Genomic DNA, 25,800 nt, shown 5'->3' on the forward strand with positions numbered 1-25,800 from the left:
ATATATATTGTCTTATAATCGACAATGTTGAATCTGAAGAAAATCTAGATATAATAAATTAATTTATGAAATTCTCGCTCTGTACACATATTACATGTTTATGAAATTATGCCCATATTGTTTAAATGTCTAGATAAAACGAAGAGTTTTAAGAAACTCAATCAACTATTAATACAAAATATATTCGAGGTATATAATTCTTAATATTTTTCTTAATAATTTGTTAGTAGTACAACAAAAAGTAAAGAGATTTATACTTTCATATCATGAACGCTCGTGATACACATCTTAATATATAAACAAACATACAATTTACATACACATTTTATACATTATAGACAATCATACTATCACACAAATGAGAATTAGACTCAATGCACACGTATATAAATTCAATATAGATTTCATTTTATGGCGATCGATGCGATCGAAAGAAGTGCTGACAGTAATACCAGCGAAATGTAATTTCGAAATTCGTGAAATGGACAGCCGTGTCCCAAAATAATCGATATTCTTATTTGCATCATGCTTCATCACATTGGCTGTTGTGGAGGGTAAATTAATGGATACCAAACTGGTACTTGAATATACTGCACGAAGCACAAGGGCGGTGCTCTGGGGAAAAATTCTCTTGCATGCGGATTCAAAGGCGATATTTGAATTTTCGAAACCTGATTCAGATGCGACTGCAATTCTTTTCGATCCATCCCATACAAATCAGCCATTTCTAGATATTTTTTCCAAAGATCTTTGCAGCAACCTATAGTAAGCAAAGCGACTGGATCGCCTACCACTGCTACAAAACATTTCGCTCTGGTCAACGCAGTGTTTAATAAGCGTGGATCCGTTAAAAAACCATAATCCTTGATTTTTACCTCGGCGGACGATCTGTAACAATCGATACTATGTACAAGCGTTCTAAAGTAAAATGTGCTAGTGTCATTTGTAGCAAAGTCGATACCTGTCAGATATCCTTGTTCGGACTGTACTGATAAAAACTGCGGTGAATTGTTTGCCTTGGACGTTTAACACCCTCTCGACAGACACATCGAAAAGTAAACGCTTGCGCAATTCGATTCGCAATCGTTGTACTTGTTCAGGATAATACGACAAGACTCCAATAGAGCCGTCGTTATATGGACCCCATTGTTGCGTCGGCCATGCTCTTCTCAATTCTAGTACACGATTCGCTAGTTCTTCTGCCTCTGTGGCATGGTGATATCCCGTGGAACATGTAGCCTAATAATCAGAAATCGATCTGAATGCCCCTTTTATTCTAAAGTCAATTGAAGAGTTTAAGCAAAAAAACAATACATTTTATATTGTCAAATCTTTTACAAAAAAATCTGATTAAAAAATCTATCTGATTAAAAAAATTTGCTAAGAACATCTTTTTTTTATTTCCGTATGCCCTACATACACAATAATCTGTAAATATATCCAGTAAATCGAACAAAATAATTTAAACAGAAAATACGTAGGATTTTCTTCGACAGATTGCATCAAGCCTTTTATTCTACATTAGTCTCAATATTTCGAAATAATCCGTATACCTGTTCTTCCGCGCCGTTAACAGCATAAAATATCAATGGTTTAAAGACTGGATGCTTCAATAGTTTCATGTTAGCAGGTTTAACCATCCCGTCATAAAATGTTTCGGATGTGTATTTGATTATATCCGCGTGTGCGCGATAATTCTGACATAAATGTATCCGACATGGATGTTCCGGCGGATAGTACGCGTACATTCTCTCCAGAAGGCTAATGCCCAATCCTCGCTCGTTCGCTAGTACGCTGTAGATTTCTGGTGCGAGTTGCATTTGATCACCTGCCAGAAGCAGGCGAGTTTCTCGGTTCGCCAAAGTCAGAGCTATCAGTGCCTCGCATTCCATAGCCTGAGCCGCTTCGTCAATAACTATATGAGTTGGTGATAATTTAAGGCTCATCAGACAGCTGGATGTTGCCAATGTTGTAACTATTAGACCACAATCTTGAAGATCTGCTGCAACTGGATCGCGGAAACGACCGTGTTCGTCCATTAAACAATATTTCTGCACCGTCGGATGTACCTAAATCGCGAAAATAACCAAGTCGCCAATAATAGATATGATTCTCCTTCCTACTCAAAAGAAAAAAAATTAGATAACGTTGCTCACCTACCGTATTCAAAGAACGCAGTTTGTAATATATCCTAACAGGCTTAAGTCTTATGTCTTTATCCTTATTGTACCAAATATGGAAGAATTCCTTAATGTAAAGATCGGCGGCGCTGTTGCTATGCGTACACAAAAGTATTCGGTTGTTTGTATTTTGTACAAGCATACGCAGCATGTGCGCTATGGTGAATGTCTTTCCCGTACCGAATGGTCCCAACAAAAGGACTGGTGGTGAAGTTTTAATCGACAATGTTATTACAGTGACTGCTTGTTTCTGTTCATGATTGAGCGGCGAGTCCAATAGTAGATTAGAGAGGATACTAAGATTACCGGAATCAACCTGTAGAAAGTCATAGACAATCTCTTTGTCAGTCTTGTGTTGTTCATCCATTAGAAACACCAGATTCATATCCTCGAGACTATCTACTGCCAAGTGCCATTCACAGAAGTTCAAACGATTCAACATGAATTGTACTTCGACCTCGAGTTCGTTGTGCTCCTTCAAGTCCCAACAAGCCACACATTCTTTGCTTAGTCTCACATGTATGGAGTGCGAGTTTTTATCTTCAATATGAGCTTCGAAGATGTTAAACTTTGTTTCCTTGCCCCATAACTTAAGTAGAACGCTATTACAACTGCGCTGTAGGAGTCTGCCGCTCTGTGTATCCTCCAAGATGTCCCGACTGAGTGGGATCTGTGGTGACAATAAATTTCACGCGTTGGATATAAGTGATCAAAAGAGAAAAGACGTATCATTATTTGATCTTAAGTGGGGAGTGAACGTAATTGAGTGGGAACTGACAGTGAATTTGATTGGACGTACACTAGTGCACATTAAAGTCGTTGTACACTGATTTAATTTATGTAAAAGTAATTAATATGTATATAAAAATACAAATATTTCAATTATAAAATGCAAATTTCACTTAACAGCACGCGCGCGCGCGCGCGCACACACACACACACAAAATAAAATATATTAAAGATTTCATAATTTAATCCGTTTTAAGAAACGGATGTAAATATAAGTATTTACATTAAACTTACGTTTTTTTACATTAACTTATATATGATCACTTTAATGTGCACCAGTTTGAACACTGAATGCGTCCAATGACTATAAACGAATATATATATAAACGAATCTAGAAAATATACACGCGAATAATTGTAATATAAAAATGTATAATGCATGCGTTCCCAAGAAAACTGTGACAAACCGTACAATGAATAAGTAGATATCACGCACGATCGTGTGCCAGCGCAGTGAACAGGGAGTAAAAAGCAGCAAGAGAGTCTCCTAGAAGCCAGAAAGAATCGCACCTGAGCGAAGAGCTCACCCGGCGGCGTGTATTTAACGATGGTGGAGGCATCGCTGTTGAACAGTACGTAATGCGACATGAGACGTAACCACGAGAGTTGGTTGTATCTTGAAATCTGCTCGTGTCGTGCGACCTCCTCGAGGGTGATCAACTCGTGCATGCGACCCCGATAATTCTTTGGCGTTAATCGATTATCTGACAACGTATTCTGAGTGAGGACAAAGTTCTGCCTGTCTGGACATGGGTAGATCCGCGATAGTTTGGTCTCTCGTGGATTGGCGTGCGGCATGAAGGGTGAATAGAATTCGTAGGGATTCTTCCATCTCAATGATATTTGTGACTGCTGATAATTTGTTGCTTTCTGTATCCGTTCGTAATCTTTGATGAGCAAGTAGTCTGCACAGATCCTCTGGAGGTACACTGGAGCATTCAGGAAGCCAAAGACCAGATCTTGCCGATATGTGCTGTGTTTTTTAGCAGTAAATCCAACAGTCACCAGATATTGCCTCTTATCTTCTTGAGAATCACCCAGGTAGGGACCATGCCACCACTCCTGGCTATTCGTCACTCCGATTTTTACACCGTCCTTCTTTTGCACTGACTTCAGGAAGAAATTGGCTCGATGATCGTCGGATATCAAGGCCACATTCTGTAACTCTTGACCGCCTTTTGGGATCGAAGATTGGTAAGAGTAAAACAGATGAAATAGAATAAAACAGATGAAATAGAATCTTAAATAATCGTATTAATGTGTTGCTTACTGAGATGTTGCAAATATAATTTCTCTACTGTTATGCATTGTTTTATGTATTACCAAAGCAATTGGAAACAAGTTGATGATTATAAACAAGAAGTTAATTGTAACATAACTGACAAAAAAATCTGTTAGAAGAAATGATAAGAAAGGTCTGTCGTTTGAAGATTTTTCGAAATTATTATTATACATGTATTATATAGGATTATTACAAAACTAGAAATTAAAGAAAAATCAGGGAAATTTTGCAAAATTTTCTGCAAAATTAAAATTCTTGGCTTAAAAAAAATTCAATATATATATATCATACCTACAGTTTTAAAATATCACTTAACAATTAAATGCAAGTAACGTCAGAAACATTAATAGTAATTTACATTATATATTAATTACTCTCAATAAAATATACTATATATGTATATATAAAAATAATAACAGTTCTCAAATCAGAATGAACTACAAAAAGTTTCAAAACATTAAACATATCAGGGAAAAATCCTGAAATTTTCTTTAAAAACAAGGAAAATTATAGAATTTTAGAATGAAGAACTTGTGGTAACCTTGTTATAACATAAACGTTAACTTAAAAACGTGTTTTTATGCGTTTACAAATCTTTTGCCGGCAAAACAGCGTGGCGTTGGATGTAAGATTCATCGACAACACTCATGATTTATTGACGAAACATGCCAGTATCGATATCGTCGAATCTTATGACAACTTTTTGCTTTCCTGCAAAATAATGAGAAAGCCTTGTCTCACTTACCTTTCGTAAAGATCGAAAAAGTCCACTCGTAGTTGCCTTTCTTACCAACGATCCTGCAGTTAGCACTACCATACAAATAGACATCTACGTTGGGCAGCGGCTCGCACGTGAGGATCGTGTCCGGGTCGTTGGACCTGAACCATCCGCATCGTATCCGTTCGGGAAAGTCTGTGAAATATGGAAAGTTTTCTTTGCTGTTGTTCGTCTGGTGTTCCGCGGCCGCCATGATGGGCGCTCGTGGTCGTCGACTCGCCGAGGAACTCGTGTCACAGAACCATCAAACCATCGTCACGAGGCATCACGCGAATCTTTTCTCTTTCTCTTTTGCGCGCGCGCAAAGTGTTTAGGACTTTTGCATCACACAGACAAACACCGGCCAGACAAAACACAGACGTGCCGTCATATTCTCGTCATCACAATCAACTATTCCGTTCGACGCAGTTCGGCGAAATGTTTCTGACTGACGACGCCGTCGGCGCCGCCGCATCGCGCGGCATCGCGCCGAGCCGCCGAGTCGAGCCATGCCGGTCAATACGCATGCGCGAGTCGCGTGTGTTTGTTACCATCTTTATCAATCATCGATAAGGAAGAAATCTTTGTTATAAATCTCAAAGTACGATCGATGCAACAGGGATTTGTTTTTACCATATCTCATATCGCGATGATAAAAATTACGATTGATAAAAATTCAAATAAAAAAAGCTTTACAATTTAATTGTACTTTATGCTACTAAATATTGTAACCTAGAAGTTACGAGGATTCTGGATATCATCATGCAACGCGTTGTTTTGCCCTGCGTTAAAAAACAATTTCGAAGTCGCTCTTGGGTATCTGAAAGAATAATCGTTTCACGCGTTAAAATTGAAGTTCATGAATAATTTCCCGGAACGTCGCGTCGCAACTGACGCTGAAGGTGTCTCTTTTTTTCTTTCTTTCTTTCTTTTCTTTTTATTGCCGCACGAAGTTGCATCTGCAGAGAGAAAAGAACTCCGCGTAACGGTAATTTTCATGCAAATCCTTCACGCCGCGGACCAAGTGACTAAATGACGATCGCCATTATCCTCTCGCGGGAGTTTCTTCGAGAGGGGTTGAAATACTGAAAAGGAGGGTAGCCGAGACGCGTTGCATCGCGTCGTGCAAGTGAATGGGGTTGAAAGCCTTTCCCGGCTGGGATTGACGATCACTTTGCGCCAATGCAATAGTGGATTTAGCAAATGCAGGACCGGAATTAGAGACAGATGAATAATAAAGAGCGTTAATTATCAAGACTATTTAAGAATGCCGTTGTATATGACGTGGATGACAAGACTGTAAATTACAAATGGAGACAGCAGTAATCGGGAAACTTTGTGCAAAATAAGATTAATAAACGTATATCGCGAGACGAACAGAATGATTTTGCTAAAGTAACTAAAAATTTAACTAGATCTAAAAATAATTTTATCGAACTATTAAATTTAATCAAGTAGAGAAGTTATCAAATTAATTAAGTAGAGAAATTTTCGATGGAATATTAAATATTTGAAATATTTAAGCACTAAGATCCACTTTTATCGAAATAGGAATTCTCTTTATACTTAATTAGATTTATTCTCATTGGTCTAATTTCGTATTATAATTGTCCGGATTATTAAAATAATTACATAGAACATTCAAGCTAGTTATTAAACTGTCAAAACTTTTGCAGTATTATATACTCAATGCTTGAGTTTCCTATTATAATTATTTAGATACAATGAAATTATTTTCAGATCTGTATTTAAACTTTTAATTATTCCAGTAAACGTTTTTCCCATGATATCTAATCTAAATATAACGAGTATATTTTTATACGTACGTATTTATGATGTAAATATTTTTATTTCCAGTATATTTCTAGTATATTTATTTTTATATTTTTATTATTATATATATTTATTGTATACAAAGTATAGTTTGCAAAGTATAGTTTGCTTTTTTTTGCAAGTGTTTTCGTTTTAACGACTCGTAGTTTTGTCAGCGTGTGCAAAACACGAGCCCTAAAACATGCGAGATCCGCCACTGTTTCGCACATCGCGTTCTACCGATGTGTACGCACCATATATACGCTATTCCATTTGCGCGGATGACACGAATGAAGAAAAACACACTCGGAAGTATCATGGAGGTTGACCGGAGATACCGGCAAATACAGCATAAAGCGTGCCTGATGTTCATGAAAAATGAGAAAGAAGAGATTAAAGTTTGAGACTAAGAGAGATCCTATTCGCAACGTACATAAGCACATCCTTTAATCGCAAATTTAAATTGGGAATTCGTACTTTATAACAACATACTTTATTTTTTTGATGGACGCACTCAGACTTGCCTTCCACGTGAAACTCCACACGGAAAAAACGGTTTTGCTGAAGTATCTAAAAATTTAGCTAGATACAGATCTGAAAATAATTTTATCGAAATTATTAATATCGTCAAAATAATATATTTTGTGGAATAACATTTTTAAAGTGCGCGGAAAAAATAGATTGGATGGTTCAGCAAAGTTATAGCTTTGTATATGTATACAACATCTATAATTAAAAAGATAGTTCAACAAACAAATTATGTTCGTAAACAATTATTAATATGTTAATTCAACTAATTTTTTGCTACACTGAAAATGATTAATGTAACAATTTTCTTTATTACAACAACAAAAAAAATATGTCATCTTAGCTAGTATGATTTGTAAAAAATTTCTATCTATATTGGATTGATTTTCATAGAAAGTTATCTTTCTGATAACTTATTGTAATTAATAAATTTATTGTACTATTACAACAAATATAATCGCTAATTTTATTCGGCTCTACAATTCGGCTTTGCTATTTTAATATAAAAAACTGTCTGTACTTACATTACGACTGTAGATATTTGCTAAATTAATTTTTAATTGCTTTAACAATTAAAAATCTTTTATCCAATCTTTTTTTCCATGTAATTTAGCTAGAATATCAAAATTTTTCCAGCATTATGTATTTGAATTTCCTACATAATTATTTTAATATTCCCACAAAATTATTGTTAGATCTACATTTAGCTAAATTTTTTTGATACTTAAGCAAAATTATTCTTTCTGTGCGAGAACGACGGCAGAAAGTCTGGAAGCAAATTCCAGGAGCGGAGTGAATTTTTTTTGTTCCTTCCTTAATTCGTGCTCTCACTTAGCGGCTCCCTTTGTCTTAAAATCGTCCTCTTGAATTTTCACTCGCTCATGAACTCCGAGAAATTAACATACAGGATATTCAAGGAAACCTCGGCTCGTATAATAGTTCCGTTAAAATAATCTCTCGTCACAAGATCAAAGAAGCGGAGGTTTGCGAAGTCTCTACCGCTTATAATATCACGGCGTCTCCGAACCGCGGGATACGGGCATGACGTCAATCGCGTTGAAAGGAGAAGAGAGGGATGATAGCGAAAACCACGACACAGGCGGAAAACCGGGACCGATCATCCTTTTCGAGGTGCACACTGGCATGCCGGTCTCGTGCGCGCGTATCGTTAATTAAAATCTGTCGTCGGCGACGCGCGGCCGTTACGAGAATGCGCTGACACGACAGCTCGGGAGGAACGGGGTGAAAAATCGCGCTAACGAGACGGCTTTCGTTATTGGCTCGGCGGTGCGATACAAAGAACTGTATCGTTATCGAAAGAGAAAGAGCGGAAGAGAGAGAAAGAGAGAGGAAAAGAGGGACCGCGCCTGTCTTTCGCACGATCCACCGTTTTTAATAAAGCCGTATCGAGACGTGTCATTTAGCCGTAAGCGTTCTCTCCCTGTAACGAATACCTCTCCCCCGATCGTAATATTATGGGGGTGAATTGTGCGACGTACGTTTGAGATAAATCGCTTGGATAATCCATTCATTTCTCAGGAATAATCCTATCGAACATAACGATCGTTTATAGTTCACATTTGACACATGGAAAATATAGTACATTTTTCTCTTCCTTGACAAGAGGAATCTTTGCTCTCAGTTTTTTTGCATTCCGATGTGATTGAATTGTTAATTAGGCTGGGTTGTTTTTCCTTCGGTAAATTTCAGTTTATTTTCTTGAGGTGGATTTAGACAGAAAAGCAGCAGCCAATCAAAACTTGCTAATAGTAAGCAGTACAGAAAGTCAAAACTAGCGATTACCAGCGCAAGTTTTGATTGGTTGCTGCTTTCTGTTTTCTGCTTTTCTAGATCTGAACCTATCCTTATTCTCGTATTTTCTTATATTCTTATTCTTTTACTTTTTTATTTATTCAGTAAATAAATTATCACGTAGCTTATCTGAAGATTGAACAACCGGTTCTAAATGGAAAGATCGTTTTTATGTTGTCTCGACAGTTTATCGAAGCATAATAGACTGTTTACAATGAGAGTAATATTGTATAATACGCTGTTAAGTTATACTCAATTTATTTCAATCTTATTATCTATAGGTCGCCAATGCCCAATATATAGTTAATTTGACTAAAACAAAATAAACTTAAAGAAAAAATCAAGAAAACTTAAGAAAAAATATTAAATTTGACTTAAATTTAGGCTTTCATAATCCGTTTTTTTATTTCAAGATTGTCTTAATAATGAATGTCTTAAGATATTAATATAGCTCTACTTTATTATTTACTAAGTGCATACATTAATATGAACGTTTACTTTGAAACTAACCACAGAAATAGATTAATTTACATTTTGACACAGATGGAAATTTAAAAAAATTAAAAATTATTTAACTCAATGGATTGGATTACGATTGTTCCTTTCTAACAGTACAAATAGTAATCTATAAGAAATTACATTCGGCTGTAATCGATTTGTTACAATTTATACAATTTATTACACTGTATTAATCCTATTATAAATTGCCCTTTAAAAATGTCATAAAGTCTCTTTCAATTACTGCCAACTCGAAAAAGCAACGGAGTGTTAATGAAAAATTATTACGATTCTTGAGAGCAAACGTGTACTTTGGACAATATGTGCTGGACAATATGTACATCTCGTGTACTCGTACTCTCATTATACTTATCGATTTACCGCGATCACTAAGCGATCATAAATAATGCGTGCGCGCGCGCATGCATTTCGCCCTTAAGAGATGAGACCATAAAGCGGATTAAGACCCATTACGTTGCAACGCAATGCGCGTATTTGATTATTGACGGCCCGGATTTATTCGGACCATACCGATTGGTACTCAACGCGAAACGCACATGGCACCCGCTCGCAATTCGCGGCAGCTGCGAATGTCAGGTGTACGTCGCGGAGATATGAGATAAAGGGAGAAAGAGAGACAGACAGAGAGAGAGAGAGAGAGAGAGAGAGAGAGAGAGAGAGAAAGAGAGAAGCGTTCAAAGTCACGTGCATCTGCCGCGTTTATTTCCCGTAATTTATATGACTCTTATCGTTCATATATCTCCTAACGCTGGACCATCCTGATCCACGTAGCATTCTTCGTTTCAATTTTCGCTGTAATAATAATGTGATTTTATCGCAGTGAACATCGTTGAAACATGATTGCGTGTGATCTTAGCAGCATAATAGCTGAATTCTTTTATCAAGATAATTTCACATAAAAGAGAAATTGTGGATGGAGTGAGAATTGACATAGAATTAATATTAAGAATTAATATTAAGAAAAAAATCGAAATATTTGCGAGTAAATATATGTGGCAAGAAAATTTGATTGAGAACTATGATAACAAAATATTTCTGTAAAATGAATATGTTATTGTAAGAAATAAAATTTGTTAGGAATAAAATTTTATTTAGCTATATTTAAATAAAGATTTAATTCAATAAAATAAATATTATATTCCAAATAAATTTTTAAATATTTTTTCCACAATGTAACGTGAAAGAAAACGATTTTGTTAAAAATTTCAGATCTGAAAATAAGTTTCTTTATTATAAAACCTTTATAGTAAACAAACTTATTTCAGATCTAGCTAAATTTTTAACAAAATCATTTTCATACATCAAATAAATATGTAAGGCTCAAGCTAGTTGTTAGAATGTCAAAACTTTTTGCAGTATTGCTTATTATGCTTGAGAATTCTATGTATAATTATTTTGATAGTCCAACAAAATTATTTTTTTTTTTTTTTTTTTTTTAGATTTAGATCCAGTTTAATGTTTAGATACAGCAAAAGCATTCTTTTCTTGAAGATCTACGATTGTGAATTAAATATCTCGACGAAGCCATGCTTTATTCTCGACGGAAGAATTTATTGAAGTATCTAAAAATTTAACTAGATATAAATCTGAAAGTAATTTTGTTGAATCTAGAACATTTAAACTGGTTGTTATAATGTTCACAAAACTTTTCACAGCATTATTCACCATGCTTAAGATTACTAACGTAATTATTTTAATTATCCAACAAAATTATTTTCAGACGTCGTTAAATATTAAAATATTTCAACCTAATTATGATTTTCTTGCACTCGTTAATTTACAGCAACGTTTGTAGAGAGAATTATTACAAAAGTATACAAAAAGTGCAGTAAATATCTCTCTCTCGATTTGATGTATTTCTATAAAGGAAAAGAAAATCATTAGTTTCCCCGATTCGTGAAAGGATTGACTTATGTCTTCTCTCGCGATGATACTGCTCTTGTCACGATTTCTTTCTCAAGAGCGAGAGGCTAGAAGTGTCTCGATCAGACAAAGACCATCTTTGAGTTTTTAACGTAAAAAGTCTTCCGCGTCTCGGCTATACATTAAATGCGAGAACGAATCGACAGGAACGTCTATTCCGGAGATTCGCGACGCGAGATAAGTCGTCTCTTCCTCCTCCTCTCGAGAGGACGTCTCGCCGCGTTGTCGAGCGACATCGTCGAGGACAATGGTGTCGCCAGGTGTCGGAAACGTCTTCGTCGTTCGCCGCGGGGTTGATATCGTGATAGAATCACATCCCGATTGCAATTGGAAACGACGGAACGGTATGTTCCACCTCACTCCCCTTTTCGCGGTGATAAGAAAAGTTATCATCACCTTTCTCTTTTTCTTATTCCTCTTTCTTATTCTTCTTTCGTTCGCGCGACTTCAAATTACTTGATGGTCATGCGGATACCCTGCCATTAATTGGAAAGTGGAATTCTTTAAGCGGAATGATAATATTTTTTTATCTGACCGATTCAGCGATAAGATAAAGCTTAAGCTTCTGTCTAAATCGATTTTGTCATCTCATCTTCGCTGCGTTTGGTCTCATTTTCGTTCTGTCCAATCGATTACGATTATAAAATGTCTTTTCTCTCATCTATGATTTTTAAAAGTCAATTTGAAACTAAATTTTTTGCTTCATTCGGTAAAACTGTTGAAATATTAAAGGCCTCTATACAGAAAATTCGATGGTCATAGAAAATTAAACGGAACAAAGCGAGTTGATTTCGAAAAAAACTGATGACTATAGCGTGAATTAATTAAAGTTGTCAAAGAGCATGCGAGATTATCTCTGATTTCTGTTCGTGGATTGAATTCGCTGTTTGAAGACCAATTCAATTGAAAATCATGCGTTATGACATTAATATTACACGAATTGTGCAAAAAGAGACCGGCTGGATAATCTAGGAAGCTTTCAAACACTGCTTAATAAATTCCACTATGTTATTAGATCCCACGCAAACAATTCAATTAAATCTAGATTTCATTGTCCCGCAGCTATAAACAGCAGTAGGACAGATAATATCGATGATTTTTGATTCCGTCGGTTATTCTATCTAACGCTTTTAGCATTAATAATTTAATAGAAATTTTATAAGTCCAGTTTGATATTTAAATATATTTATGAATCATTAAAATCAATTTTTTTTTCTTTTATAATAGATTAATAAAAGAATTTATTTTTGAGAAATTTTAAACTTAAATGAAAGTAATTATTTTTGTATTTCTTATATTTATATAATATAGAAATATAATTTTATATTATATTATTATATTATATTATATAAATATAATATAGAAATGTGTAATGTCCAATCGCATCTGTGCGAAAGTTACACACATGTGAATCTTTTACATGTTTTATTTACACTTCTGTCTTATGTGAATTGTTTTTTAAATTCAAATAAAACGAATGGCTAAAGAGTTAATTAAATTTTTTTCCCGCGACTTTTTCCGGCTAATGGAAAATGTTTCCTTTCAGGAACGTGGAGGGTTATGCGAGAGAACACGAGGAAGCGTCCAGGAACATTCAGCAGTATCTATCGAATCCTATAAATGCTTATCTGCTGGTGAAACGGCTGACCACCGATTGGAAAAAGGTGGAGGAACTGATAACCGAGGACGTTGGCAAGTCCTTCGTCGCAAACATCACGAATTCCAGGAGCGATCTAAAATTCCCAACCGACGAGGACCTGAATGGGGCCGCAGTCGCTTTGATGAGGCTGCAGGACACGTACAAGCTTGAAACCGCACAAGTTGCGAGGGGTGTCTTGAATGGAGTGCAATACAGCACCGGATTGACTGGTACGAATGACATCTCTCCTTGTATAAACTATATGACTCAATTTATGTTACAGATATTTCGGAATCCTTACACGTCAAACGATTCTTTCAATCGAAAGTAAATATCAACCTGTATCTGAAGAAATTATTTAACATAGTACGGAAAACATAGTACGTGCCCGATTCCTCTGTCTCGGGGAATTTAATTAAAATTTCTATACGAACGTTCACGAAACTGTTGCGAAAGGCCATATTTTCCCTAACGTGATGGCAAATTTAACGAGAAGAGCGAGTTCATTGTAGCACAAAGAATCTGGTATAAGAATAAATTGTATCATATGTCGTTTTTGTCGGTATGAAAAAAGGCATATAATAGACGAGAGTCGGAGAATTTTACGTGTAAAAAAATATGAAAAGCGTGCTTTGCGGTTTGTAAAAAGAAAATTAATTAATGAACTCACTTTTCTCGCTATCAGTATATGCCACACTTGCGCTTCCGTGTGCTCTTTACTGCGAGCAGAAAGAAATTCAATGGAATACAATCCAGATTGCCTCGCGGAAAAAGAAGATTCAACGAAACGCCGATTGTATATATGCGTTCTCGTGCCTGTAATATAAATAATTCTCTTTATTTTTCACCTTTGTTATATACGTGCGATAATTTCACGTTTCAGCAAGCGATTGCTTCGAACTGGGCCGGCAATCTTATCACAATCGCGATTACTATCACACGGTTTTGTGGATGCAAGAGGCTATGGACCGCTTGCAAGAAGAACAGAATGCCACCACCACTTCCAAGCCTGACATCCTGGAATACTTGGCCTTTTCAACGTACATGCAAGGTTTTGACAGTAAATTATATTATGCATGTCATATCGCGAAGGACACGAGAAAATTTCTGAAAGCCTACTCTTTTGGCAGTACATTTCAAATACATAAAATGTTATTCCATCTTTATTGCCAACTAGGTAACGTCGCCCGTGCTTTGAGTATGACGAACGAGCTGCTCGAATTGGTGCCGACACACGAGAGAGCATTGGGAAACCGCGCGTATTATCAAAAAGAGATCCAAAGCAAAGCGAGTCAGTCAAAAAAGAAACGAGGCGAGGATGGGAAGGATGATACTGCGATTCCTGAGCAGGTAAATCATGATTAAGATCAGCCATTTAGGCTGATTAAGAGAATGGAAATGTAATCTAAATGAAAATAACGGGAGAGAGAGAGAGAGAGAGAGAGAGAGAGAGAGAGAGAGAGAGAGAGGGAGAGAGAGGAATGGATATATTTTAAATAATTGGATTTACTATAGCGAATTAATTTGTCATTTACCTATTTATCTTGCAATTAGCGCGAAAGATAGCGTTAAACAACAAAGAACTTTTCGTGAGCCATTATTTTTGATGATGTAAAATCTCGGTGTGCAATCTCTCAGTTTTCCGCAAGCGTCCATAAAGTTCATTATCGCACTTACAGAACTTCACTGTCGCCGAGGAAAGGGTGAAAACGTGGGAGGAAATGACAGAGAGGGAGAGGTACGAGATGCTTTGTCGCGGCGAAGTATCTATTCCGCCGGAGGTGGAGAAGAATCTTAAGTGCCGTTACGTCGACCGTGGAATTCCCTTTCTGAAGATCGCGCCATTCAAGGAGGAGGAAGCGTATTTAGATCCGAGGATAGTTGTTTATCACAACGTGATCTACGATGAGGAAATCGAGACGATCAAGCGAATGGCTCAGCCTAGGGTAAATAATTGCGTTTATCAGAAATTATCATCCGCTGAGAACATCTCCTCTGAGACGCCGTGTACACCGCCTGTTTCCGCGCGCCGCGAAATTACAGGAATTCCTGAAGATAATGGCAATTACGTGTTGCAGTTTAAGCGCGCCACGGTGCAGAATTACAAGACTGGTGCCTTAGAGATAGCAAATTACAGAATCAGTAAGAGCGCGTGGCTCCAGGAACACGAGCATAAGCACGTAGCGGCGGTGAGTAAACGCGTGGAGCACATGACAAGTATGTCTGTAGAGACGGCAGAGGAACTTCAAGTTGTTAATTATGGCATCGGTGGTCACTACGAGCCACATTTCGACTTTGCGAGGGTAAATTTACGATAAGGACCAATCAAAGTTTGCCCTTCTGCAGTTATTTGCCATCTCTTAATTAACTCGATCCACTTTACGTTTACAGAAAGAAGAGACGAATGCATTCAAGAGCCTCGGAACTGGCAACAGAATTGCAACAGTTCTGTATTACGTAAGTTTAAATTCTAGTTTGTTGCATGCTGATAGCTCGGGACGATGTAACATTGTCTCATTATCTACAGATGAGCGATGTCGAGCAAGGAGGCGGTACCGTATTTACCGCTATAAACATATCACTTTGGCCGAGAAAGGGTAGCGCGGCATTTTGGCATAATCTAAAGCCTAATGGTGAGGGAGATTTTAAAACTAGACACGCGGCTTGCCCGGTACTTACAGGATCGAAGTGGGGTACGTTGTTAAAATGTTCTTAAAGTTTAATATTTTATTTCATAAATATTATATTACACAGCTTATTATTTCACAACTTATTTTTTTTCAGTGGCAAACAAATGGCTGCACGAAAGAGGCCAGGAGTTTTACAGACCATGCACATTGGAAAATCAGGCGACAGACGAAGTGGACGTTAGGCACTGAAAAGAACATTCCTCGACAGTGATACAAGAATAGATGAGGCACGATAAAAATAAGATAGAAGAAGTACTAAGAAATACTTCAAAATTCTTTTAAATAATGAGACATTTTATTCTCGAAACGATGACTCCGTAAGGAAACGCGCGGTAGGAATTGTTTAAGAACGAATGAGAACGTTTCGGTCCGTGTGCAAAAAGCGACAGTGCAATTTAACATATGTAGACAAACTGCGAGAACGTTACTCGCGTTTGTATGAAAGAACGTCACCAGCGCATACAATTCGCGTAATTTAACATTCATGCCGCAGACTTGTATGATGATCTTTCTTGTTCATACACTGTGGAACATAATCCCTCGCATTACGACAGCGATTAATGTTTCTTCGAAATACTCGTCTGCAGGCGAAAATCAGTAAGAAGCAACAGAGACTACCCGAGCGAGATTAATCGGCCGCATTGTTTCCCGTGCGCTTCATCCCTTTGAAACGGAATTCCCGTGAAACAGAGATTGCTGCCAGGCGAATCGCGGCAATTGCGATGTAACAAAGTTACTCTTTACGGAATGGATCTGCATACGTTCTGTTTGTAGTCCGATCCAGCGTTGTCTGCAGTTCGTCACCTTGCAGCTTACGGCAAATGTAACATAGAGCAGTTGTTTGGAGTTAAATACGTAAGCCGAAATGAAAACGGCGAGCGGAAAAATAAAAGAACAGGCCTCAGTAACTCTTTCGCTCGAACGAAATAAATAAAAGGAGGGAAAAGAAAAAAAAGAAATAAAAACCGTATGGTTGCACCGATTCGTTGCATGTGGAGTTTTCGCCGTTTAAACGGGCTTTCCGTGGCGAAAACGAGATTCGCTCCGCCATTCGCTCTCAAACTCGTAACGTTAATTATTTCTACGAGAAAATACGCTAATAAAGATATTACACTATGCATCATAGCCAAAGCAATAATAAATTGCGCACGTTCTGGCCAGTCTCCCCTTATCGTAATACCTTATCGTAGTACGATGTAGAATACTGAAGTAACCATTAGCCCGTAGATTAATTGTAATTCGATCGTGATCGTTAACGCGACGAAGTCGTATCTCAACTCTGACATTATTGTGCAATAACGAGATATTTCCGCCAAGATGTTCCAAGACCGAGAATCTTCTTTCGCGACGGATCGTATTCGTCGACTGTAAATAGGATGTCACGTTGATCTTATATCATCCGATCCTTCTGATCAGGCTGTATACGAATTGTTTGTATAAAGGTGGATGACGCTGTTTGACGATGTTCGACGATGACAGTGCGCTTAACGGTGATGTAACATATACGAGAATAAATCTTGCACGACGCGTTGTATTTAAAATCATCCTATTATAGCGATGCTTAAATTACAATTAATTTTATTTTAAACGATAGAAAAAGATTCATATTATTATACGAGATATAGCGTGAAAAAAAAATGAAATAAAAGAACCAAATCCGAGAAATAATCCTGGAAAATTAATTATTGAATTTAATTATTGGATTTAATTTTGTTCTTTTTTACTTTATATATATATATATATATATGTATATATATATATATATAATGCAGTACAAATTATTTATTTCTTACGTGCTGCGTTACTAACAATATTTACATAGTTTTATTCGTGTTGAAAAAATTTGAGAACCGCTACCCTGTGAAATTTGTAGATGGTCATGAATGGTTCTCCGATTATTAATATTTAGTATCAACTAGTATCAATATGATACTTGAATATACAAAATATTGCTCCGAGATTCCAGTGATGAACGTGCGTGAAGACTAGTGTATCGATTGATCGCACAATTACTGCGTATATATTATTTTAAAATTATACTGTATCTCGATAAAAAAATTCATTTGGTTCGCTGAAAATTTCACGATAGTAGCTCTATTAACTGTTAGGATCACATTTACTATATTCATCTCTAGAATCATATATGATGCTTCAGAATTCATGTTAAAACAGCTTATATATGTCAAATTTTTTAATTTTTTTAAAATTTGAAAATCTTCTTTTTGCATTGATTGATTTCAAATATATCAGTCTAATTATTTTTGTCGACAATTGTTACAATTATTTATGTACAATATAAAAATTATGATGTTGATCTTTGCATATATTATGAATTATAATTCTTTGTTAGCTATTTTGTATAATTATAACTTGAATTCCTTTATATTAGATACATTTATTTAATTATCACTGTAAAAACTCGATTTTAAGGACCAACTCGTTTTTGTCACAATTGACAGAAATGTTATACGTTAAATAAAGAATAATTTAAATTGAACTTTAGTTAGGAAATAAGTCTCGATCTAAAAGACACAGTTATTTGCTACTTTTAGAAAAAATTGCAAAAAAAGTTTTCTACCAATAATCTTGTATATATCACTTTGCAAAATGTTATATCACCTACGTCATTTAATATGAAACAATTATATAAAGAATAAGCAGAGAATGAATTGTAAGATTAATGGCGATGAAAAATTAATGCAAAAACAAACGCAGTTCAGATCGCCTTATTTAAGTGCGAACGACTGATATCTATATCTAATTGTGATCACCATTGTTTTGTTAAGAAACGAAGAAAGTAAATAAAATGAAATGCATGAGAAATACTGTTGAAATCCCGAAGCATGTCGGATCATCCCTGCCTATTTCTCAATCTTCTTTTCTTTAAATTAACATTTTTTCTTTAACATTGTTTTTAAATGTAACATATATCCTTAAATAATTTATATATTGATTCCTAATATATAATTTTCATGACCATAAAATGCAGATATCTCAAAAGAGTAAATAAAATACCAATATTACCGACCGTTTTTACTATCGAATGTAGTTAATTTTTTTCATGTCAAAATATTACGCGCGATTTATTAAATAGTATTCTATTACATTTTTTTTTATTACTCTTTCATTTCTTTTCAATATTTCAATTTTATATTTTAATATTTATTTCATTTTGGGTACAGAAAGTACAATAAAGTGCAGCTAGGACTCGTGATCATCTGATTTCGAGGCACGGACAATTGAGGCTCGGACTCCTTTTCACATATCGGATCATATAATTGGAATTGATTGAAACAATCGTAATTGAATTACCGCATAAATGTAAGAGTAATATATCTCATAATATTGTGCTATGCTGCGTATAGAAATAATTAAATATAAGATATTCGGAGGTTAGGCAAAATCGTCCACCGGTCCTAGTGTACTTGCGTGTTTATTTTTCGTAGAAATAAAAGAATCCATTCGAATATGACGTCCGCTATGGTGATTGATCGCGTTAGTCGCTCCGTTCTCCATATGTGCAAGCGAAATAAAAGGATCAGTAGCCACCAGCGATACACATTTAGACACAGTTCAACCCAAGTCGATGGCAAGACCTTAGAACGCTTGATTGACAGAAGCATACTGCGCGTAAATGGTAATGAAGCCTCTTTCTTCCTCCAGGGATTGATTACGAATGATATGAAACACCTCGACGAAGGGGCGCCTAGCATCTATACTTTGTTTTTGAATATCCGAGGCAGAGTGATGTGCGATGCTATTGTATACAAGAGTGAGGAAAGCAACTTGTATTACGTAGAATGTGATTCGCAGATTGTTGATTCCTTACAGAGACACTTGAAGATGTATCGCGTAAGACGAAAGATAGATATAGAACATGTAGGAGACAAAATTAATGTCTGGTCGATGTTCAATTCTATCAAACATCTCGATAATGGAGCTGCGGTGAACGAGACAGAAAAGTTCAAGCTGGAAGGAATGATATTTCCATGTGGCACGTTTAATAGTAAAACCAGCAAGTTTGTCGACAACGTTATGATATATGAAGATCCCAGATTACCTGATCTTGGTCTTAGAATTCTCGCCGAGTCACAGATTAGTAGAAGCGAGATAATTAAACATCTAGATGCTGATATAGCTCCATCAGAGAGTCTCGGAGACTATAAGGCGTTTCGATATAAATTAGGAATAGGGGAAGGCATACATGATCTACCACCTGGGAAAGCATTGCCCTTAGAAATCAATTGCGATTATTTACATGGCGTTAGTTTTCACAAGGGCTGCTATATTGGCCAGGAATTAACCGCGCGAACATATCACACAGGTGTAGTCAGGAAACGCCTAATGCCTCTGTTATTTGATAACGTTATAGATAAACCGTTTGCGTATGATGAGAAAATTCTTAACGAATCTGGCAATGCAGTAGGAAAGTTCCGAGGATGCGTCGCTAAATACGGATTAGGCTTGATGCGTATAAATGAATCTCTTAGTGCTCGACAGCTTAATGTATCTGGTATGAATGTAAGAGTAGTAAAACCTTCATGGTGGCCTCAAGAATTACAAAAAGAAATAGTTTTTGCCAAAGATACAAAGTAACATTAAGACGTTAAATATCACAAACTTACATAGAAAATAAATGTATGCGTAGAATGTAAAATTGTAATATATTTATACAATATAAAATAAATTTATGCCCAAATCCGATAACACATTGAGTGGCACATTCTGTTCCTTGTTGCTTTATAGGAAGGAGGATCTCGTTCATACATCAGCAGGCGAACCTGATATCAATGAGCAGACGCAACAGGATGCTTCTACGAGTCAACAGACGGCGATGAAAGTGGATGGTGGCATTTTCACTTGTTCTTTTTGTCTTTTAAAAGAGCGCTATGATTATAAAGGCATAAGGCCGCCATTCGCTCGACAGTTTGTTTATTCAGAAGAATGTTATATTATGAAAGATCCATTTAGTTTACCAAATAAAGGCGAAGTCTTGGTCTTGGGCGCCGATTGCAGTGTGTGCGAACATGCGGTATGTCTAGGATGCAGCATATTTTACACGAGACGTTTCTGTTCAAAGTGTGCGTTTAGTAACATACAGCATTTACCAACTCAGTTACATGGTAAAATTAAGAATTTAACAAAACAAACAGATTCTTAAAAACAATGTAAATTTCTTTTTTTTGTCAAACGTTATTTATTAAAAAGCAGTGGCAGTTACATTATAACAGTATACGAGGAAGTATAATACATTGGAGGTATTCTCGTTTACATTACGTGTAATCACAGTTTTAATTTAAAGAACTGTAGTGTTCCTTGTAACATTGTCAATATCTACTTTTTTTCTTCAATATTAAACGAACATGTATATGAACAATGTTTTTGAAAATAAAAACTCGCGTGATAATTGCCTAACCAATCCATAAAATATATGATGATATTAAATTTCTACAGATTACAGTGTTCTTCATTACAGTGCCAACACTTCTTTTAAAATTAAATAAACACTCGAAAAATATCTTCGGTTATAAAAAAACGTTAAAAAAATTACGTAATAAGTATGTCTAAGAATTCATAAAATACGATAATATTAACTTAATTTTTTTTAGTTTTTTTAGATTTAGCTACAAGTTTTTCTGCCATTTTCTTCTTTTTCTTATCAAGTTTGTTTTTCTTATTTTTATTTTTTAATTCGACCATTTGACCTTGAAATGTAGTAGACTTTTTTTTATCTCCCTCTTGCTTTTTATGCTTCTTAATGTTTCTTTCAGGTTCAACCTATAAAAAGAAGATAAAAGAATTTACATTACATTAACACTACATTAATTCTATCTTACTTACATTAATTCTATCTTTATTTTTAAGAAAAAATATAGTTCTTTATTTGAACAAAATCTGCAATGTATTATATTATCAAAAGATTTGCAATAAACGTATTTACGAATAGTTCAAATATTTACATTAGCAGGTTCTCCCGAACTCTTCTTAAACTTTTTTGATGATCGATTATCATTTTCAAGAATTCGTTTTCCACTTTCAAGAATTGTTTGATTCCTTCGTCTTATTTCTTCTACCAAATTTTTAACAGATGTTTTCTCACGATAAGGATATGGCAGCACTTTAATTCGCCGTCCATTAAGTTTTACATTGTTATATTCAAGAGCAAACTTTGCAGAGTCCACATTATTAAAGGAGATGTAACCAAATCCTCTACTTAGTCCCGTTATTGGATCACGTACATTTCGCATACGTACTATGGTTCCACATTGATTAAACATTTTCCAGATATAGTTGTCAGGCATTGCTGAAATATTAAAAAAAACATTCCATTATTATTTTTCATAATACATAATTGTGACAAATGACCAACAATGATTTATTATACGTACTCTTTTTTAGATTTGTTATATATACAGCATAGTCAGGCTCTTGAACAGTTTGATCAGCAGTTACTACATTTAAATAATTTCCAGCGAACTTCATTCCATGCATATGCTTCATTGCTTTCAGAGCGTCTTGTCTGTTAGAATATAGGACATTTACTGAGAATGTTTCTAGATGTGGATAATCCCGATTTAGCCATTCCAAAGGTTCTATTTGTTCCCCTTTTTCTGAATCAAGAAAGAATGCTGGATAAGGTCTTGCTTCAAATATCTGGTATTTTCCATATTCCTTACACAGTTCTGCTATCTCGTTACTAGGTGTTGTCTTTGAGATATTATCAATGAGAACAATTCTTCTTGCTAGATCATCTTTTTCTTTTTGTGTTATGTTAAATCTTCCTATAATACTGTTCTCATTTTCATTGACTTCTCTTTCTGCATCATTCTCATCATTCTCACTGTCTTTTTCAATTTCACTACTAATATCATCTTCATACATATCATCACTACTATCTTTATCTTCTCCATTAAAATTTTCATCATCGTCGTCTGCAATACTTTGCCCCAAAAGTGCTTTTGTACCTAATTCTGCATCCTCATCATCGCTATAATCAGTAGTATCATTGGAATAGTCATCTGAATCGGAATTTTCCGATACTATAGGATTTACTTCAGCATAATTTTTGATAATTCTAATCTTAGGTTTTTTAATGTGATCATCTTTCTTTTTCTGCTTTTCTTTGTCGTCATCTTCATCCGTATCATCTTCATCATCATCTTCATCACTCTCAGTTGTATTCTCATTACTTTCGATTTCATCATCCTCCTTTTGATTTTTCTTATTTTTAAATTGTAAACCTTTAAACATTTTTACACCTTTATGCTCACTCATCTCTTCTTCATCACTATCGTCATCATCGTCCATCTCTTCTTCATCAGAGTCATCATCATTATCCGTGTCTTCTTCTTCTTCCTCTTCATAATCTTCATCATCTGTTTCATCTCCTAAACTCTTGCCAAGAATATCTGGGATATCTGAATCGCTTTCAGATGTTTCATCTGATTTATTTAAACTATCATCCTCACTTTCAATGGTGTTAGAATTAGATTTATCTAATTGCTTTTCCACCTTTTTAGGATTGAAAGTCTTCTTACCAATTCTTTGTGCTTTGTTTGAATTCGTGTTTTGCTTGAAATTTTGTTTTTTGTTTGGAGAATCTTGTTTTGATCGCTTCGCTACTGCATTACCATTTGGAGAAGACTTTTGATCCAAATATTTCTTTGAAACCTTGTTTTTATTTGGAGTAGGCTTTTGATCTGAAGATTTATTTTCAGAGGAGACTTTTGGGGAAAGCTTCCGATAAATTTCTATTGAATTGTTGATTAAAGCTACCTTACCTTTGGGTGTATTTTTGAATTTGGAATCTTTGTTTTTCTTTATAGAACCACCTTTTATTTCATGCAATTGCTGTTTTCCTTTATTTGCATTATGCTTCAATGCTTTTACCTTACCCATTTTTTTCTTTTTATAACAATATTTTTCTTCCTGTAAGAAAAAGATATGATTATAAAGAAACTTGGACATAGATCATAAAATAAAAAGAGATTAAATCAAATATTTGTTGTTGGACGAATCAAAAAATCATGCCCAATTTATTAAAAATTCAAGCAGCTACAATTTCATTAAAAATAAACGAAATTTAAATAAAAATGAGTGTTAAAGCTTAAAATTTGTATTTTCGAAAGATCATTGGTTTTTGAGTCTATGTGAATTTGATAAATATTACATATAAGACATGTTTCCACTATATTCGCAATACTCTGGAGCATTTCTTTGCTTAATATTTGAAAAGGATGAATGTTGCTCGCAAACGTTGTGAATGTTAAGTGGAACGCACCCATGAAAAATTATAAATTGGACAAAATAACAAATTTTTCTTCTACTTTGTGGACTTGACACAACCAAAAAAATTTGCCAACATTTTTTACATTCTAATGTGAAAACTCGAAATTTTTTTCTACGAAATCGTTTTTAAAATATAAATCCTAAATTTTGTTACAGAGTTGTGGATTAAATAAAAAGAATTATTGTAATATATTTAATTATATTAAATAATATATTTAATTATTCATAAAAACCTGATCTACAATGTGCTTTTTATTTCCTGTTTGTTGCTTTTGGTTATTTCTTACATCTTGTCTTTTGCCTCTTATTTTATTTTTCGTTTTTTTTATCTCGTCAGAGATAAAAATTAACGAACTTCGGAAGAAACAAGAAACATAAAATTGGCAAAAAATAAAATGATCAATAAAACTATTAAATAGAGAGAAAGAAGAGATAAAAAAAGCAAGAAATAGGAAACAAAGAACAGATCGTAGATCAAGCTTAACTCCAAAAACGAAATAGATCAAATGGAAACCTCAAATTAAATCTCATCAATAGAATTGCTGCCAGAAAATATTGCGTCATAAATTTACGTACAAATTCATTTGAAATCGGCATTTTTGCACTCGTATACATAGAAAAAAATATTCAAGATATATAAATATTAAAAATATCTTTCTTCCTGTAATCAATACTGACAGTTTCGTGATTCTCAGTAAATTATCAAATTTCACGAATATCAATTTAATATTATCGAGTTTTTCAAAATATTGAATATTTCAATATATCATCGATAACGGACAACAAATGTAACCTTACATAAAAAAAATAATACAAATAACCGATAAGATACAAAAATCACATTGCTTGTAACGAACTTTCAACGGTTGCGAATCCACGTGGTATGTAAATATAAGATAAAAAAGGATATCGGAACGAATATTTAATTGAACAAATAAAAAATTGTACTGTAAAATATAAATATTTTCTAATCGCTACAAATGCTTTACCTTCGTTAATCAGAAAACTTTGAAAGCAACTGAATCAATTCGAATCGCTATTCGTGTCGTTTGTATGTTCACTTCCTTGCCTGTTGTCGAAAGAAATGGAAAGAATACGACATCCAATCCAAGCGAAACAAGAATCAAAAAGAATTGAAAAGAAAACGTTGGATGAGAGCGCCAACTAGTGATATTTTCTAACAATTGAATCGATTCTTAAGAATCAATTTAGGAATGGATGAAATCCTTAGGATGAAATCATACGATGCGGAAAACAATTGCGGAATAGAGAATAACCAATCAGCGCTATTCGAAATAATACAGAATAATGCTGATTGGTTGCTTCAATGGTGCATTCTCTATTCCACAGTCGTTTTCCGCACCATTGTGATTTCACTCTTATCGATATATACGAAAAATTGTTAAAAATTGCTCTTTAGTAAAAATGAAACGATTCTTTTTACAAATAGATCAATTTAAAGTGGCCTCAAAGACGATTTAAAATATCATTTAGAAACTGTTTTTGAGAGACTATTTCAAATTCGTTTTTTTTTTTTTCATAAAAACATCGTTTTTGAGATGTCCTGGATCTCTCTATCT

General features: G+C 34.9%; 4 protein-coding genes across 5 annotated transcripts in view; 2 read left to right on the forward strand and 2 right to left on the reverse strand.

The window, feature by feature from the left end:
* The window catches only part of LOC108692080 (prolyl 4-hydroxylase subunit alpha-2), a 104,687-nt gene extending 87,194 nt beyond the window's left edge, over positions 1 to 17,493 (forward strand). For both annotated transcript variants that reach the window (XM_018200195.1, XM_018200194.1), the window contains exons 3-10: positions 13,149 to 13,471; positions 14,125 to 14,292; positions 14,419 to 14,591; positions 14,921 to 15,187; positions 15,320 to 15,544; positions 15,633 to 15,698; positions 15,769 to 15,934; positions 16,026 to 17,493. In XM_018200195.1, coding sequence (XP_018055684.1) covers positions 13,149 to 13,471; positions 14,125 to 14,292; positions 14,419 to 14,591; positions 14,921 to 15,187; positions 15,320 to 15,544; positions 15,633 to 15,698; positions 15,769 to 15,934; positions 16,026 to 16,120 — 1,483 coding nt within the window. In that variant the 3' untranslated portion in view covers positions 16,121 to 17,493. The remainder of the gene's footprint in view (positions 1 to 13,148; positions 13,472 to 14,124; positions 14,293 to 14,418; positions 14,592 to 14,920; positions 15,188 to 15,319; positions 15,545 to 15,632; positions 15,699 to 15,768; positions 15,935 to 16,025) is intronic.
* Positions 118 to 5,438, reverse strand: LOC108692079 (probable helicase with zinc finger domain). Its single transcript, XM_018200193.1, has 6 exons — positions 4,997 to 5,438; positions 3,480 to 4,144; positions 2,161 to 2,850; positions 1,554 to 2,069; positions 962 to 1,239; positions 118 to 888 (listed from the first exon to the last, which is right to left on the reverse strand). Exons 1-6 carry the CDS (start codon positions 5,220 to 5,222, stop codon positions 534 to 536), a joined length of 2,730 nt encoding a protein of 909 aa, XP_018055682.1. The 5' UTR covers positions 5,223 to 5,438; the 3' UTR covers positions 118 to 533.
* Positions 17,494 to 19,141: 1,648 nt separating the features above from the next.
* On the forward strand, positions 19,142 to 20,660 carry LOC108692081 (putative transferase CAF17 homolog, mitochondrial). Its single transcript, XM_018200196.1, has 2 exons — positions 19,142 to 19,252; positions 19,378 to 20,660. The coding sequence occupies exon 2, from the start codon at positions 19,400 to 19,402 to the stop codon at positions 20,525 to 20,527; it is 1,128 nt and encodes a 375-aa protein (XP_018055685.1). The 5' UTR covers positions 19,142 to 19,252; positions 19,378 to 19,399; the 3' UTR covers positions 20,528 to 20,660.
* An 866-nt stretch (positions 20,661 to 21,526) lies between these two features.
* LOC108692054 (nucleolin-like) lies at positions 21,527 to 25,332 on the reverse strand. The gene is made up of 5 exons (XM_018200158.1): positions 25,210 to 25,332; positions 23,713 to 23,860; positions 22,321 to 23,631; positions 21,892 to 22,235; positions 21,527 to 21,709 (listed from the first exon to the last, which is right to left on the reverse strand). The coding sequence occupies exons 2-5, from the start codon at positions 23,828 to 23,830 to the stop codon at positions 21,527 to 21,529; spliced, it is 1,956 nt and encodes a 651-aa protein (XP_018055647.1). The 5' UTR covers positions 23,831 to 23,860; positions 25,210 to 25,332.
* Between the last annotated feature and the right edge of the window lie 468 nt (positions 25,333 to 25,800).

The sequence above is a fragment of the Atta colombica genome, unplaced genomic scaffold (assembly GCF_001594045.1).
Source record: "Atta colombica isolate Treedump-2 unplaced genomic scaffold, Acol1.0 scaffold58, whole genome shotgun sequence".
NCBI lineage: Eukaryota > Metazoa > Arthropoda > Insecta > Hymenoptera > Formicidae > Atta > Atta colombica.

What these genes read in the sequence shown, in the direction of transcription:
- LOC108692054 (XM_018200158.1), bottom strand. Translation starts at nt 23,830, where the DNA reads ATGGGTAAGGTAAAAGCATTGAAGCATAATGCAAATAAAGGAAAACAG. An exon ending in TATAACAAATCTAAAAAAGA is followed by an intron (nt 22,236 to 22,320) that starts GTACGTATAATA and finishes TTAATATTTCAG; the next exon opens with CAATGCCTGACAACTATATC. An exon ending in GTTCGGGAGAACCTGCTAAT is followed by an intron (nt 21,710 to 21,891) that starts GTAAATATTTGA and finishes TTCTTTTTATAG; the next exon opens with GTTGAACCTGAAAGAAACAT.
- LOC108692081 (XM_018200196.1), top strand. Translation starts at nt 19,400, where the DNA reads ATGACGTCCGCTATGGTGATTGATCGCGTTAGTCGCTCCGTTCTCCAT.
- LOC108692079 (XM_018200193.1), bottom strand. Translation starts at nt 5,222, where the DNA reads ATGGCGGCCGCGGAACACCAGACGAACAACAGCAAAGAAAACTTTCCA. An exon ending in CGGGTGAGCTCTTCGCTCAG is followed by an intron (nt 2,851 to 3,479) that starts GTGCGATTCTTT and finishes TTGTCACCACAG; the next exon opens with ATCCCACTCAGTCGGGACAT. An exon ending in CGAACAAGGATATCTGACAG is followed by an intron (nt 889 to 961) that starts GTATCGACTTTG and finishes CGATTGTTACAG; the next exon opens with ATCGTCCGCCGAGGTAAAAA.